At 42.2% G+C, this 16,424-nt stretch overlaps 1 protein-coding gene across 5 annotated transcripts in view; it reads right to left on the bottom strand.

Moving 5' to 3' along the window:
* The window catches only part of MICAL2 (microtubule associated monooxygenase, calponin and LIM domain containing 2), a 121,215-nt gene that overhangs the window by 44,552 nt on the left and 60,239 nt on the right, over positions 1-16,424 (bottom strand). For 4 of the 5 annotated variants that reach the window (XM_030240092.2, XM_030240094.2, XM_050974788.1 and 1 more), the window contains 4 exons: positions 15,752-15,856; positions 5,592-5,778; positions 4,429-4,517; positions 3,997-4,096 (listed from right to left, as the gene is read on the bottom strand). In XM_030240092.2, coding sequence (XP_030095952.2) covers positions 3,997-4,096; positions 4,429-4,517; positions 5,592-5,778; positions 15,752-15,856 — 481 coding nt within the window. The remainder of the gene's footprint in view (positions 1-3,996; positions 4,097-4,428; positions 4,518-5,591; positions 5,779-15,751; positions 15,857-16,424) is intronic. The other variant, XM_050974790.1, reaches the window with a different exon arrangement.

The following is a 16,424-nucleotide window of genomic DNA, read 5'->3' as shown; positions in this document are numbered from 1 at the left end:
ATTAAAGCATGCTGAGCTTTGCAACAACACACTGCAGCCCTGAAATACACTGGGAGTCACATCCCAGCCATTTGTGCAGGAAATGACGTTTGAAACACTGAGAGATCCTGTGTGGGCACGGCGTGGGGACCTTCAGAGCCACCAAGTCATTTCAGGATACCCACAGAAATAAAAACAAGTGCCTGAGCCATACAAATGCACAGAGCAGCAAGGGAAGGGCTCTGCCCTGCTGCCTCCCACACTCCTGGCTGAGGTGTGTGCAATGGAGCAGATGGCAGAGCATGGCTGGCCCCTCCTAAAACTGCTCCTAAGATCAATTCCCAAAGGCCCTTCCCTTTGAGAGGGGTCCTGGGCAGGGACAGCTGGGTTATGACCACATCAGCCAGACCCTCAGTGTAACTTGTACTTGCTGGTCAGCCTGAGCCCTTGCTTCTTGCTGGGATTCATTTCTCCTTCTAGACTGTCACCTAGTGATTATACAAACTGGACCTTTGTAAAAAATACATACAAAATAATGAGGGGGCTGGTCATGGAGAGGGGGGGCAGCAAGAGAAACCCAATCAGCACAGTGCCAAGCAAGGCCCAGGCAATGAAACCACCCAAACCAAAGCACTCTGGCATGTTGATGGCTCAGCCTGAGAGCCACGTGCACTTTTAGAACTTGCCTAGTTTAGGCTACTTTGCCTACAGAACCTTTTACAGCACACTTTTCCAGTAGGAAAGCAGGGAACACTGCCTGCTCATTGGGTGTGTGAGCTCAATGCAAAGAGGTGCTCGTGTTAACCCTGGGCAATCACACCCTGACCTAATTTTAGATCTTTCCTTCAGTTCTTTGAAAGAAATTAAGCTTTAACAAGTTCTTTCAAGAAACCCTTGACCTGCCTAACTTACCTTCAAGGCACAGGGAAGCGCACATGCACAGACACAGAGAGAAAACATCACTTTTTCTACAACTGTGAACTCAGCAACAGGTTAAATAATCATGCCAAAGCTCCATTAATATACCAGACACACAGATTGCTCCAACAGTTAAAAAAAACAACAGAACACACAATGAAATGCTTTCAAACAACAGGGTTAGTCATGTAATTTTGGAACTGGAAAAAAAAAAATCACCTGAGAGCAGAAAGGCTTCAGCCAGTGAGCGGGTGCAGCACCGGAATGTTGAACTGGACTAAAAGCAAGGAGGGAGATTGGCAGAGAAGACAGCAGGGAAGAAAACACAGAACTTCACTTGGTTATGTAGGAGAGCATCAGAAGATTACATCGGTGCAAAGAACACCTGGCCAAAATGGAACTGCCTTTTTCCATTCAATCACCAAGGAGGACAAGCAGGTGTGAGTATTACTAGCAGAACAGTAAGATGAAGAAGTCAAAAAATTGACCAACTGGAGTGGCACCAATAAAATAACCCTCCCAAGAGAACCACCTGCAAAATCCCAGTGGAATATGCATGGTGATTTAGATTCCTCAGGAAAACATTTTCATTACACAAGTGCCTGAATTCTGTCATGGAAATGTAGGGATTTATGCCCCATTATACAAATCTGTATAAAATCAATACCATATTTTAAATTTTTTTTTTTAGATCTTGTTTTTACACTTTCTACTAGTAAGATTCATCTGGTTTAAGTTCATTGCCCAGAGATTTCCAAGTTTCTTGGAAATCATCTACAAAGAGCCTTCTGCATCACCATTTTCTCTACATTTACCATTATGCTCTCTCTGCTGCAGTAAACAGCAGGAGAAAACTTTAGGAAGAAGTGTTCCTAAAGACTCTTCTAGTGACAAACTGAAACCAAAGCTGATGGCAGCCCAAATTTGGAAACTCGACCACCCAGCAGTTTGCTGTGTTGCTGAAATAACCACACTGCAGACTGCCTCCTTTCTAGGGTGAAACAGTTACTGTCATCAGAAAATAATTAAATATAGTACAGAGTTTCCAAGTCAGGTTTTTTAAAAAAGAAAGGTACAGATGCATTACATATATACAGATGGCCACCATGTAATTGTAATTATTGCCGTGTCCACTCAATGTTGTAGCAAAGTTTGGCTGAATACATGCTTGAGCATTAAAGGCAATTTTTGTCAAAGGAATGCTACCTTATATCTAACAATTTTCTTCAAGCACTTTTTCAAGTTCTCTGCATAAAAATAACAATTTTTTCCCCAAAACACATAACCACTCTAAAATGTGAAAAGCTCATCCTCATAGTTTAAAGAAAGTCAAACTATCTAGAAGAAAGATCCAGTTTGTCATTTATTTTAAACAGCAGACACATTTCCTTTTCATACCTAAGAGGCAAAACAATTCAGATCATGTTTTCCCACATTTTAGCAAATCAAATCAAACCAAACCAAACCAACAAACCCCAAGGCCTGCCAGCCCATAGGCAGCACTGTCATTTCAGACCACTGGCAGGTGATCCTCAATTTTGGTACTAACTAAATGCAACAATATTTCCTGTTGTTTGTGCCACGTTCTTCTGGCTACAAATGAATGCTACAGGTGCTTTTCATTTTAGGCTACACATGCTGGGTTTACCTATTTCCTGGTAAACTTCTGAATATAAATAAGTACTTGAAAGGCAGGGAGCATGCTAACCTCCCTGGCTAACTAGGCTGAAAGCAATGAGCACTGGGATGTCACTGTGTCCTTGCTGTCTAACAGATTAAGAGAGACCTTCTGATTAAGTCTGAGGGACATCTGAAAGAAATTTACTCATCTGCTGCTCCAGATAATAGAATTTCACCTTTCTGCCACCAGCTGCACACATTGAAATGAATTACCCAAGTAAGAAGTTGTAGCCTAAGAATACGTTTTTAGGCTTTTGAAGTTTGTTCTAAACCTGCATTTTTAAAAAATTCCAAAAGAGACTGGGAGCAGTGCCTGCCCAGAGGCACAACAGGAGTGACTTCAGTTTCAGAGGAGTGCTCCATAAATTGATATGCCTCATATCAGCCACCAAACGAGGAAGCCTTGACTTGAGGAATGTTCGGTCTACTTCTTTCTACCAGTTTCTTTGACTTAAAATTTCAATCAAGCCTTCACTCAACTATCATTTGCTCTTCAAATTTATTGAAAAACTTCAAATAAATTAGTAGAACAGATAGTACCCACTATCAACAAAAGGTATCCATCACATGTAAAGCAATGTAAAAGGCATTTGACTTGGAGCAACGTGAATTATATACACGATTTTTTTTGAAACATATTCATGCAAGTAAAAATCTCATAACCTAGAGCAAAGATGAAAGCAAGAAAAAAAAAAGCTATGTGCTTTACTCAGGTTTCAAATCCCAGCCATTTGTCAGAAATATTCCTGAAAGAACAACATTTTTTTTCATGGTCTAACTGAAAAAAGAAAAAAACAAGCTGGGGAGAATAGGAAGAAAAATGGTTTCAAAATGTACCATCTTCTCCAATGGTCTGAATAAAACAGGGGGGAAGTAATCTAGAAAATATCCTTCATCTGACTCCATGTTCTGGAAATGTGTTTGGACACTGTCCTTCATGCTCTAACATACAGTACATTTTGTGTTGAAAATGTCAATTGTACCTCGCTTCTCTCAGAAGGAATCCACCATTCAGTCAAGTCACACATCACCTTGCACGAAGAGCAAAACCAAAGCCCTCCAAACCCAAAACTCCCCTCGAGAAAATAGCCAGGCTGTTAATTTTGAAAATCTGACAGGCACACAGGAGGCTTCAAACCCTACAGAATCTTTTCACCCATTCAAGCACGTTTTCAAGTGACAGCTCTGCTTCCCGGTACATGTGAGTGAGTACCTCTAGGAGAGCACAGAGGAGTGGCACCCCAAGGCTCAGGAGTTCGTACAGGTAGGTATAGTTATATGCATTGTCCCTGAAATGGAGGTGGGTAGCGTGCAGGACACCATGCATCCAGTTAGACAGGCGGCTGGGAATGTCAAGCAGATCCCTGGTCACCCGCAGGGGCCAGCTTAGCGTGCCCCCTAAGAAGGAAGTCAGGATACCTGGGGACCTGTCCTCTGGACTGCTAGCAGTGGACAAACTGCTTTCTGTGGTGATCTCTGTGGGTCTGGCTTCCACTTTCTTCCACGCGTCTATCGCCTCCTTGGAAAAAGCATCCAAAAATAAAAAGTGTTAAGTGTGATACTAAAGCATGTTAAGTGTGCTTCTAAACTACGTGATCCAGTCTCTGCTACTGTCTCGAAGTCTTTATACATTTATACATTTTCATTTCCAGTCGCTCCTAAGTTCAACTTCACTTTGCACAGAAAAGCTAAACTCCCTTGAGAACCAGATTATTATGAGATATGCCAAACTCACAGAGTGAGGAGGTTTGTATTTTACCACTGATCTTACTGCACATGAGGAAGAAAACATCCACATACACACAGATAAAGGTGCCTCGACACTGCATTGGCAATAAAACCACTCCATACCTTTCCATGGATCTGTATTGTTGCCCTTCTCTTTCTGTGTTTCGTGCTGATCTTGCAGTGCGTAAAATGAGGTTTACAGTAAAATTTACCTACAAGAGGGAAAAATCATCAGTTACAGGATACGTTAGCTATACATATATGGAGTGAAAAATCACTGCTGCATCTATAAAAAAAGGAAAGCAGGATAATGAACAGTTGGGCAGCAAAAGGGATGGGAAACCTGGCACTGATTCTGACTAACAGCTCTGAATAGGTTTCTTTTACAGATTTGCACATTAGTTCAGTAACACAAGGTCATTTATCTACCTCTCAGGTGTAAGATTAATAAACAGCAAAAAAACAACATCCCATAAACACAAAGTTACAAACCAGCACAAGACATCAAGCAGAAAAACAAAACCAAAAAAGGTCAATAATCTGCTCTAAAGACATTTTTGCAGATTCTCCACACTGAAAAAGAACCATTTTGAATACTTGAATCTTTAGTATTTTTTTTAGTATTTTTGCAGAGGGAGATCAGGTTAATACTCTGATCTACTCAAATACTTTGGAAGGGAAAGGGAATTTCAATTCAGTTTGATAATTCCATTCCAAACTAAAAAAAAAGAAAAAAAGATGGAAACCCCCAGGATTTAGGCGGGATGAAGCACCCAACCTCTTGTTCTACAGCAGCCTGGAGCCTGGAATAAATCACACTGTGCTTGGTCAGTCCTACTGCTTTCAACTCCTGACCATAACATTGTAACAGAAATAACCTACATTCCCTGCATCCATGTAAATCTGCCACTGTTATGGCTTGTCCTTATAGATCATGTTATTTAATGGCCACTTTTAAATGGAGATAAGAATAACTCTGTATTATTGGAGAAACCTCACCCCTTTTTTCCCCCCCTTACTTTGACCTGTGATTCAACAACACGCATTTTGGTCACTCAACTTATTTTCCCCTGAGGATTTCTTCATTTACAGCTCAGGTCTGCCATAACTCTTCTGAAAAACCAGAGCTGCAAGTACAAGGACTCAAAGATCAGCAAGGGACACAAACAGCACACTTGGCAGCCCTCCTCCTGACCGCGCTACCGGGACAGATCTTTCTCCTCAGCTCCAATAAGAGCCCCAATACTCAGACATTTCAAAACACTCCTGAATGGCTCCTCCATTACCTTCTTCAACATCAAAGGCATAAATTCCTAAGCGGAGTGTTGTAGAACACATGTCACACTTGAAGCACTCCCTGTGGAAGAAGTGGCCCTCTGCACTCAGCCGCTCCATGACATAGACCCGTTTCTTGCAGAAATAACAGATGTCACTGCCCCCGATGGACTTGGGGAATTCTTTCCGCAGAGAACCCTGTTCAAAGACAAAAGCAGAACATAAAGCTGTGGCTCCACACCCAGATATAAATCCTTATGAAGGGGGCAGCTGCTTGAGCTTCTTGAAGGGTTGCACAGCACCCTCGAAGCAAAATTACAGTAGGCATCAGTCAGCTTTTTAATTACTCATTATTGCAATTCTGTAGGTTTATGTACAAATTAATAAATCAGACATCATCACAAGGACTTTAAAGGGGTGACTATGATGCTGGACTTGCATCCAGTTTCCCTCTGGGAGTTCACCATTACTCAGGTCCAAGAGCAGCATCATCCCTGAGTGCTGCCTCATCACCCTGCACCGTCCTGGCTCGGGGACTCGTGTCTCTCTCAGAAGGTGAAGACACACCTCACCAGCCTCACACAGCAGACTTGCATCTGCAGCCAAGCAAAAAAACACCCTGAACTCTCAGTTCAGACACAATCTGGAGGACAATGCAGGCTTGTGCTTTAAGTTCCAGGAGGGAAAGCAGTCTTCAAACACTCCACCCTTCCCATTGCCACAGCCATGCCTCCCCTCTCAGCCGTGCTCCTCCTGAGACTACAGCCCAACCTGGGGCTTGGTTAGCTTTAAAAATCACTTTGTTTCCTACCACACACATTCAGAACATTTTCAACACATTCAAAATACAAGCCATATTAGCCACATGAAACTATTTTGAAATAATTTGTTGAAATTATGCTGGTAATGAACATTCTTTAATTGTCCCGAATCTCACCCCCTCTTACATACACATGCAAAAGGTACAGAAAAGTGAACTAGAAATTGATCAGATGCCCCTGGACTTCCTTTTTCTTATGAGAGGCAGGTATGAGGATGTTACTTTGCATTACTGTAGTGTGGTTGGTTACAGGTCAGTACAGGTGAGCGTGCTGTGTCTGCCACGTCCATCACCACCTCCCCCCCTTCCACTATCCCTGCTGCCACAGCACAGGTACCACACATGGGATGGAGGAGGAAAAGTCCAAGGCACATTCAGACAGTAGCACACAGTCCACACAATTCATCTTTCATTTGTGAGCAAAAGGCAGCCTTGGAATCATTTTTTAATGTTAAGCAGAACTCACAATTGTCATTGTCACGCAGTCTCGTGGCGAAAAGTTGAGAATTCTATTGCAGATCTGCCGTTAGTAATCCATTTTGCTCTGATGGATCATTTTAGAGCATGAATCTTTCCAAACAAACAACCATGCAAATGGAAAACCACACAGATGTGCTTTTAAAACCACGGTGTTAACAGATCAGACAGTTACAGTGAAGCTGAAACAACTGAGTTTAGTGCTGGCTGGTAAGTAAAGTGTCATCACCACAACACAACACCTTACTTGGCTTCCCAGTACCTGACAGCCCTGAGCGGTGGAGGCAGCAGATGGAAAGTGAGGAATGGGGCAAGAGCCTGCAGCTTTGTCCAGAGACCGCTTCTGAATTCAATACAGAACAGTGTCAGAGTTGGGAACCAGCCCTCTTCCAAAGGAGGCACGGTGATTCAGCACTCGAGTCTTAAAAATAACTGCATAAGCATGTACTGCACAAAACTTTCTTTAGAAGCCACCCTGAGTAATAATTGTCTTCTGTTACTAATTCTATGGTAATTACATTTAATAAAAGCCTCCTGAAGTTTTAATTCACACAGTCAGGTAACAGAAGTAAAAATAGAAGACGTGGAGAGAAACATTTCCATCAGCATACTGTGCTGATGTGCACTCAATCCTTTCATCGAGTGTCAGACCTTTCACAGGGCTTCAAGTGCTCCACATCTGGGGTCTTAGGTCAGGATGGCATTCTGGGAACATTACTCTTAGGTCAAGTTACTGTTTCTTTGTGGGTTTAGTCTTACCAGTTCAAGCTGTGGCTTGGGTCTGTGATCATTCACATACAGATTTACAAGAACTTCAGCCACAGCTCCAATTGCACGTGAGACCTTTCCTACAGTCATCTAACCAGGAAAGGGAGGAAGATGAAGAAGAGAAGGAAGAGCTTTAGTTACCCTTGAAAGAGAATTTAAAGACAAAAAAGGACAAGAATAATTTGGGCACATGCAAACAGGGAGGCAGGAGAAAGAGCAGAGGGGAAGCCCAGCAGAGCACAAGCATGTTCATGCGTGACCAGCTGGGGCCACAGAAGGCTTCTGTGCAGCCCACAGACTTTTCCCTGAGGATGACTGAGAAGTTCCTGATGGGTGCAAAATGCCTCTCCTCAAGGTTCTGCTGTGTCCATGAAAGGCTGAGCTGGGAGCCACTGCCTGGCTATCTGAGCTGGACATTCTGACATTAAAAAAACCCCTATTGTTCTCTTCGACTTCTCTGGGACTTGGCTGTTACATTTCAGGGCAAGGGTGGGATTGAACTCCATATTAACACTCCCCAAACTGTGACATTTCAGGGAACACTCCATGAAAATGCATGAGCCAAGTCCCACACAGAAATGTTTTGCTGGTGCTCACAGGGCAATCATTTGCCCTCTCCCCAGTGACTCACAGCAATGCCAGGGAGAACTGGAGAAACCACGCTCGTGAAACTTCTCCTTTAACCTGCTCCATCACACTGCTGCAGCCACTGAGGTCAGGCTGTTTGTAACCAAATTATCAATCAGTGGCTTAGGCTGTGGCTCCAAATGCCCAGCAGACAGACCAATGACTGCATGGTCTGTGTTTCCCAGCCCAAGCCCCTGCCAGGGGACTGGCACAGGGCAGAAGTGTGTGTGCATGAGTGTGAGTGGCAGCAAGCAGGCAGGTACTCTGCTCCTGGAACACAGACAGCAAGGGCTTCACAGATTTACAGAAATATCTTCTACTCTAAACCAAATTTCCTGTATTGACTGGGATTTCAGCTCTCTAGTCAATGTAGGATCCCACAGCCTCTCTGGTAGCAAATGCAGCAAGGGCCATCCTGGAATGGCCAGGGGCACTCTGCTTCTGAACTCAGGGCACTGCTTCTTCCAGGAGGACAGATCCCCACAGAGCCCAAATCTCAAGGAAGTCTCCCTCTTCTCAGTGAAATAATGTGTCTACTGCCACCACACCAAGTCCTGCTAATTGAAGGTTTTAAAACACCAGAAAGTTACCATGAAGAAATGAGAAAAATATAAATGCAACGGTATTCGGAATACTTTGAAACTATTTTAAAGCATTTTCTATCAAGTTTAAAAACACTTCTAATGCACTGTGGGTGTGTTTTCAAATATTATTATGGATTAAAAAATTCAACCCTTTACAGCCCCCCTCATCTTTTGAGAGTTATCTCATAATTAACTTGATATCCAGACAGGTACAAAATACACACATTAAGACTACAAAGGCCATTTAAGGGACAAATTTCTGTCCTGTTTGGTTTTATTTAGTTTAAAAAGACTTTAAAATATTATTCAATATTATTCAATATTTGCCATTTAAGGGACAAATTTCTGTCCTGTTTGGTTTTATTTAGTTTAAAAAGACTTTAAAATATTATTCAATATCTGGACAACTTGTGGGTAACAGCTGCAAAGTGAACTGCTAATTACATACCACAACACTGACCCTAATGGCACACCAATTTATAAACCACTACAAGAAGTGCTTCTTGCTACTACAGGAAAACTATGTTCCTTTGATTTCTTTAAGAACATGGAACAAAAAAAAAAAAATTTCTCCCCACATTCTGCACCTCTGAATATGCTGAGCAATTTCCAGGCCATGTTGTACATGCACAAGTAATGTACATGTAAATGTAGAAGCTCTTGTCCACAAGATCCAAGGTAAAAGAAAGTGTTCCAAGTCAGTTGTAGCAGAAAGTTTTCCTTGAACTAGATAAATACTGGAGCAATCAGTTAAATAACAAGGCTGTGCTTAAGGTGCAAGTACTTGAATTTCAGGAAAAGTATCCTTGAGCCTGAACTACACCTTGAAATTCATCAGGCTGGCTGATTTCTGTTCTCCATCCATTGGAACAACCTATGCCAAGATGAAAGCAGTCAAAACAAAAACACTGCATGTTTATACACACTTTTAAAATGCTATTAAAAGGAAATGTTCCTACAACAAATGTGAAATCACATTCCAAGCAAAAGCAAGTGAGATTTCAATCTAATTTAAGAACAATGCCCTTAAAACCATGCTTTAACTTTTGGTCAGGTAAGAGATTTGTTTGTTGCACATCCCAGAGATTTGTTTGTTGCACATCCCTTCCAACAGAACTTCTCTGCTCTGTTCAAGTGCCACTCAGTCACCAACCAGATGCATCAGGGCAGGATGAGGATCCATCAGGGCAGGATGAGGATCCACCAGGGCAGCCCCAAGAGCTGCTGCCACCCTCAGAGACACGCAGAGAATGTCCCCAGTGCCTCTGAGGCTGCTCCTCTGCTGGAGCCACACACAGCTTTGTAATGCTGGTGCCCCTGCCTGCATGGAACAGGCTCCTGCTCACGGCTCAGGCAGCTTTGTGCCAGCAGCTTTAAAGCCTTTGCTGGACAGGAGTCCTAGAGAGTCACCTTACACGGTGAACTTCAGGGAACAACCAGAAAACACTCAAGAACCCCAGGAGTTTGGGGTTTCCTCAGACTGTTGAGCTGTCAGTGGCACGCTGCCTTCCTTCCAGCAGGTTGACCAGGGTGGTTATTGCCATGGGAAGAGAAAGCTGCCTTCTGTGTTTCCCTGTGTTATTACTCAGAACTGCACAGCCAGCCAAGTAAGCCTCAGTAGCATTCTCATAAAACAAAGGAAACATGCTCTCTGCCTCCAAAAGCACACAATGCTTTCCCTTTGTTCTTTCATATCCTTAATGATTTTCCTGGTCTTATTTTGCTTTGAGGCTGATTTATTTACTTTGAGTACAAGCTGCTACGTGTATTTTCCCTCTGAGATAAACAACATTTGAGTAATAAGTTACTGTGTGTAGGAAACACCCCAGCCCTGCTTACTGCTGGCAATTAGAGCCACGTCACTGAAGGGAAGTTGTTGGTCCAAGCTCTGCAGGGAGTAAATTGATTGCAAAAACTGCCCAGTTCTTACGACACACGGTGTGGACTCACTCATGCAGAGCTCAGATGAACAGAGTTTTCTGAAGGTCAATCCAACCTTGAGCAGAAAACAGGAATAACCAAAGCCCAGCCTGTAATATAACATATGCTAACTCATTATTCTAGCTCTGTGAATTTTGACAGCTGATTGAAGCTAGAAGGTACTTTTGATTATTATTGCCATGTTGCACACAGAAGGTGATTCTTACTGAGCTGTAATGACTGCATGTCATGAAAGAAACAATACAGTCCCACAGCCTTCTTTTCAAGTGCTCCTTGCAGGACTTAGACTTAATAATAAGTGTCTGTAATTAGACAGTATGATTTCATAGCCACCCTTTTCAATAACTCTGTCCCCATAACTAATACTGTTCCAAGCAAAACTCAACAGGTGCAGTGGTTTGTCATGTCTGGTAACAACCTCAGAACTCACCTGAAATTAAAATGACAGCACCAGCTATTTAAAACCATGGGAGGGTGCTGGTATTTATAGGTCATATATCATGAAGCCTACAGAACTCAAAACTCTTCTATTACCTTCTGTTTGTCTGCTGGGGAAAAAGCAGAAACACTGGCAGCAACACCCAGCAGCTCTTCCTGTTGGTTTATCAATCCCAAAACACTTTCTGATACTGAGGTCTACACTCAGCTAATGATAATTGTCAGAACAGAGAGCAGAAATTCAGATTTTGAGACCCATAATCCCCCTCAAGAAAACAGAGACACAGGCACATTCACAGCAGAGAGGTCCAAACATACTGTTGAACAGCACCTGAAAATGCACTCTGTGCATCTGAAATACTGCTGAATTTTTATTTATATAGCACTGCACGTTTAGTCAGTGCTTTATAGAGCAGGATAAAACGGTCACATTCTGAAAAGTGTCCAATCTGCAAGGATAAAACACAGGGACAGCAATTTGACCATGAAAGGACAGGGACAGATTCTATTATTACCAACTGTGCCCCTGACAGGAGGGGCAAAGATCACCCGGCCATGACTAGACCTGCTGTTTAAAAATTCTCCAAAATGCCACACAAAATGTACCACATTGACACCTATGAAATGCACAGTGTACAGGAGGCTGGCAGCCTGCACAACACATGGAGCTGGGTATGCAGGCATCACAATGCTCATGCATGTAGATCTGCCAAAGTGTAAATGCAGCACTACTTAACCAGCCAAATATTTACCCAGTGAGATGAACATATATTTACTGTGCTGGTGACAGAACTCGATTTTCTTGCTTCAGCTGAGCTGCACTCAGCCAGTACCTCTAGAGAGAGCACTTTTCAGCTGAACTAAACCCACCCTGGGTGAAACCAAGTAACAACAAACTATTGCCACACCATTTAAATATAAAGGCACACTAATCAAGGCTGTCTGTGGACTTTAAACAAAATCCAGTCTTTAAAATATCTTTTTTATTTAAAAAAAGATTGCTCAGGACAAAGGTTCTCCAAGAAGTGATGTTCAAATCCCAATGAAATTATTTCTCACAGAGTTTCCATATGATTAAAAGCCTAGTTCTCATATCCTAAAGGGTTTTTCAGATAGCTTGGGTTAATTCTCTTTGCAGAGTCACAACAGTTCTCCCAATCAAAGGAACATCAGCCCCCAATCTTTTGGAAACCATGACTTAGCTTAAAACCCATCACATGCTATACCTCTTAGGTCATAAAAGTAAGAGGTAAATCCAGGCAAAGGAATTACTTTGAAGCTGAATGAAGGGAATTAGGGGATTACTGCAGTGGGCACCTGCTGAGCTTGCAGTGTCCTTGAAGGGCCACGTCCCCTGGATTTCCCTGGGGATTGGGAGCCAGGCAGTCATTGCTACACAGCCCATTAGCACCAGCCTCAGCAGTAAGAACTGAGTATCTCTGACCCAAGTGTCACCTCCTCCTTTCCAAGTATGGATGCTTCCTCTCCATAAGTTCTGCTGCTACAAAGAACTGTATTCTAGCTGTTCACATGCAGAAGCAAGTTTAAAGTACAAATAATTAAACAAACAATAATAAAATGTCTGTATTGGTAAATGCTCATACAATTTGAAGACATGTCCATTCTAAGACATGGTTAAAATAACCATGACTGTGCAGTTTTTCCCCTGCAGAGCAGAAGGATATTCTTATGAAAAGAAACATAAATTCCACCCAAGAAAACTAACCAACCCCACAGCACTCAGTTTGCTTTATAATGTCAAGCTTTCTTCAGCATGCCTGTGGTATCATCCTACAGCAGATCATTTCAAATAAGCAGCGATGCAAAATTTTCAGAATTGAAGTAAAAGAAGTTAACCATTTGCTTTGTTCTTCAGCTTATACCTGAGCCATATCTGATGACAACATTTCTCTTACAAGCACGCAGAACTATCAACAGCAAAGAAGCAAAGTTTGATTTAAATGTGAATTACAACCTACACAACAGGTCTGCTGGCAGCACCAAGCCATTTCTCAAGCAGCTTGAGTACAAGTTTGGGTTTTACATGAAAAATCTCTTAATAGAGTACCTGTTGAGAAGAAACAGCAGAGGAAGCTGAACCAACAGATGATGAAGCAGCAACAGCTGAATGATGAGGTGGAGGGCAAGAGGGAGTTGGGGGCTGAGAATGGGGTAAGCCTTTAGTAGGTAGCTTATTCTGTGTAGAGCAGAAACAGGAGAGTTATCCAAGAGACAGTGACATCAACACAGGTTAAGTTCACAGTCATGCATCAAAAAACCAGAAAAATAACAATGACAGCTCCCTCTGCACAGTAAGGGCCCATGGAAATCATCATGGCACCTTCATGCTAAATGGCATTATTGTACTGATTCTTTAATAGAAATATTCACAGTGGGCAGTAAGGGAAGATAGTACTGGGAGAAAGCACAATGAAACCCAGCAAAAACCAGAGTGCACCAAGTACCACTGCTCAGCAACTGATTAGAAACTGGAGCCAGCAGTGTGTGCTAAAGCACAAGACATAGTTTGTTTGAACACATTTCTCTCCTGCTAAAGTACTCTCATTAGCTTTATGATTCAGATTGTTTCACCTCAATTAAACTATGCAGTAATATTTAAACAGCACTTTTTACTAGTTTCAGTGGAATCCACGTTACTTTTCAGATCCACACAGAATGAAAGGAAGTTAAAACCAAAACCACTGCAATTTCTTTCCCTTCATGAATTCTTACACTTCTTCCAACTCAGCAGTTCTTAAGGTGCAAAACTTGAAATTCACCTTTGGGAACTCCATGTATCCAAACATTGAGGCGAGATGTGCTGCTTTCTCTTTAATGTTCTTTTTATGGAATTCCCTATTTGCTATGGTCTGAGCTCTTTTCTGCAGTGACAGCCAGGGAAGGACAGCCAAGAAAAGAGAGAGAGAGATTTCAGTTAAAACCACATCCATCAGCAAAACACAGAAGTTTGTAGAAAGACTTCTTATTGTCTTAACACAACCTACAGTCAACAGAGGACAAGCCAGCAAAACCACAGGACACAGATTATCACAGGCACTTAGAGACAGAAAGGAAAAGAAGTTGCTTGTCACCTGTTTCATTTTTTCCTCCAGGTGCTGAAGACGCTCAAGCACTCCAGAAAGTACAAATGCAGCAGAACAGGCAGAGGCGAGATTTTCAGAGGTGTCTGACACACTGGGCTGGGGATCTGTTTTGTGCACAGCCCTTGCTCTCCTGGCCATATGATCAGAGCCATTTAAAGACTGTTGGGGTTCCCTGACCTCGTGTTCACTCCTAGCTACCACCTGAAACTGGGAAACACTTGAAGTGAACAAAATTCTGCTTTCTGCACTACCATGCAGGATATGCAGCTTTTAAGGAGGCTTCCGAAAGCTAACAGCACAGTCATGCACACAACTAGGAACCAAATGTTCTCCCATCACTCTCTGCACACTGCCTACTGCACTCCTGGTGCTTGTGCCCATGCACTGAAATCAGTCCCACACAACTTGTGCAGGCCTTGACATCCTTCTCTACACTTCTGAGTTACTGTGAATAACCTCAGACAGCAGCAGTGCAGAAGAACATCTTTTTCTAGGGTTTACAGCAAAGGTTTTGGGTTGTTTTGGGTGTTCAGCAGCACATCTGCCTGAAACTAAGCTTGTAATCAAATTACATTTATGAGGATTTCAACGGTAATTCTTGCCATAGTTCTGGATCTAGTCTCACCCAAATCAGCATATAATGTATTTCAGATTTAAGGCATTTTCTGAGGAGTTCAGAACACATCTCTGAATTTGAGTTTTCATATAAAATAGCTTCTGATCTGCAGATTTCCACATGCAATACAGATCTCATTTCACTGCAAACTGCTCTTGAAGTGCCATTACAGGATGTTTACTTCAATTTAAAACTCTGATGAAAAGTAAGTATCAATACTGTTTGAGATGAGATTGCTTTCAGTGAAAGTACTAAGAGAAAAATTTAGATTACATTTTTCCCCATATATGTGATGCTGCAAAAGAGCTTTCAGCAGAAATTCTTATCACAAGTTCTGCTTATAGAAATAAAATACCTGAGCACCAAAATCAGCTTTTCAATGCTCAAGCTTTTATCTTAGATACTTTTGCCAGGTTTCTCTCTTAGCTTTATCATTACAATAACCCAAAGCATGGAGCATATGCACAAGTTTTTGGGTACTGCTGTAATTTTCTCACATGTTAAAAGCAGCTGTGTAATTACATTCATACAATTTAGAGTCTAGATATGGAAACACAGAAATCAACACTTATGTTTTCAGGGCGCTTCCACACTTTCAGAGAGGTTCCTCATCTGGCAAAGCAGGTGTAAAATAGCCTTTACATTCTAATGGCATTTTCACCATTCCCAGCTAAATGTGTCTGTGAACTCTGCAGCTCCCACCCAAATATTGCTCTGAATCTTACGTAGCTCAGCAAGTTCCCAGCAGTGAGAGAAATGCTGTGCTTGCCAGGTGTTACCCACAGGAGCTTCCTACCTGCCTTTTTGGTTGAGGTGGAAGAAGGCTTGGATCCATAGGCTTAGCAAAGCGAGGATTAACAGGAGGGTCAGAGGAGAGCAGGGCTGGTCTATCTGTTAGCTCCTTGGGAAGCATTTTTAAAATTGCAAAGACAGAGTGAGGGAGAAAAAAAAAGGAAGACAGTAAATAGGATTCAAAGAATTTCTGAGGCAGAAAGAAATAAAAGCTTCTTTTAAAGATGCATTACTATGAGGCTTAACAAGACATTTTGCATATTTTTGCCACCTACCCATTTTATTAGCAACTTCTACCATCAAAGATATACTTAAAGCTGAACACATTCAGTACTTTTTAGCAGAGTTTATGATCGAAATAACTCCCTTCAGCATGGCCAAGGAAATCTCTGGCCACTTACCACACACCAAAAGCTCAAGGCATTGTGAAAACAACTTTGGTTCGAGGACAGACAAAGTCACTGGACATCTATAAAGCCTACACTACTGGAAGACCTAAATGTTTAAATAAACAAATAGATACGAGGATGAAGAATTAAGAAAGCCACCATCTTTGTCAAAACATCAACACCTTGCTCGTCCTTCCTTCAGGTCTTTCAGATGACAGATCTAAACTCTGCTAATTCCAACTATTTCTGGCTGGAGTATGATTTTGAGCTTCTCCCTCCTACCCTGGC

This window comes from Serinus canaria, chromosome 5 (assembly GCF_022539315.1).
Source record: "Serinus canaria isolate serCan28SL12 chromosome 5, serCan2020, whole genome shotgun sequence".
NCBI classification, from domain to species: domain Eukaryota; kingdom Metazoa; phylum Chordata; class Aves; order Passeriformes; family Fringillidae; genus Serinus; species Serinus canaria.
The sequence above is the reverse complement of the archived record's forward strand: the minus strand, read 5'-3'. Positions and strand labels throughout refer to the sequence as shown.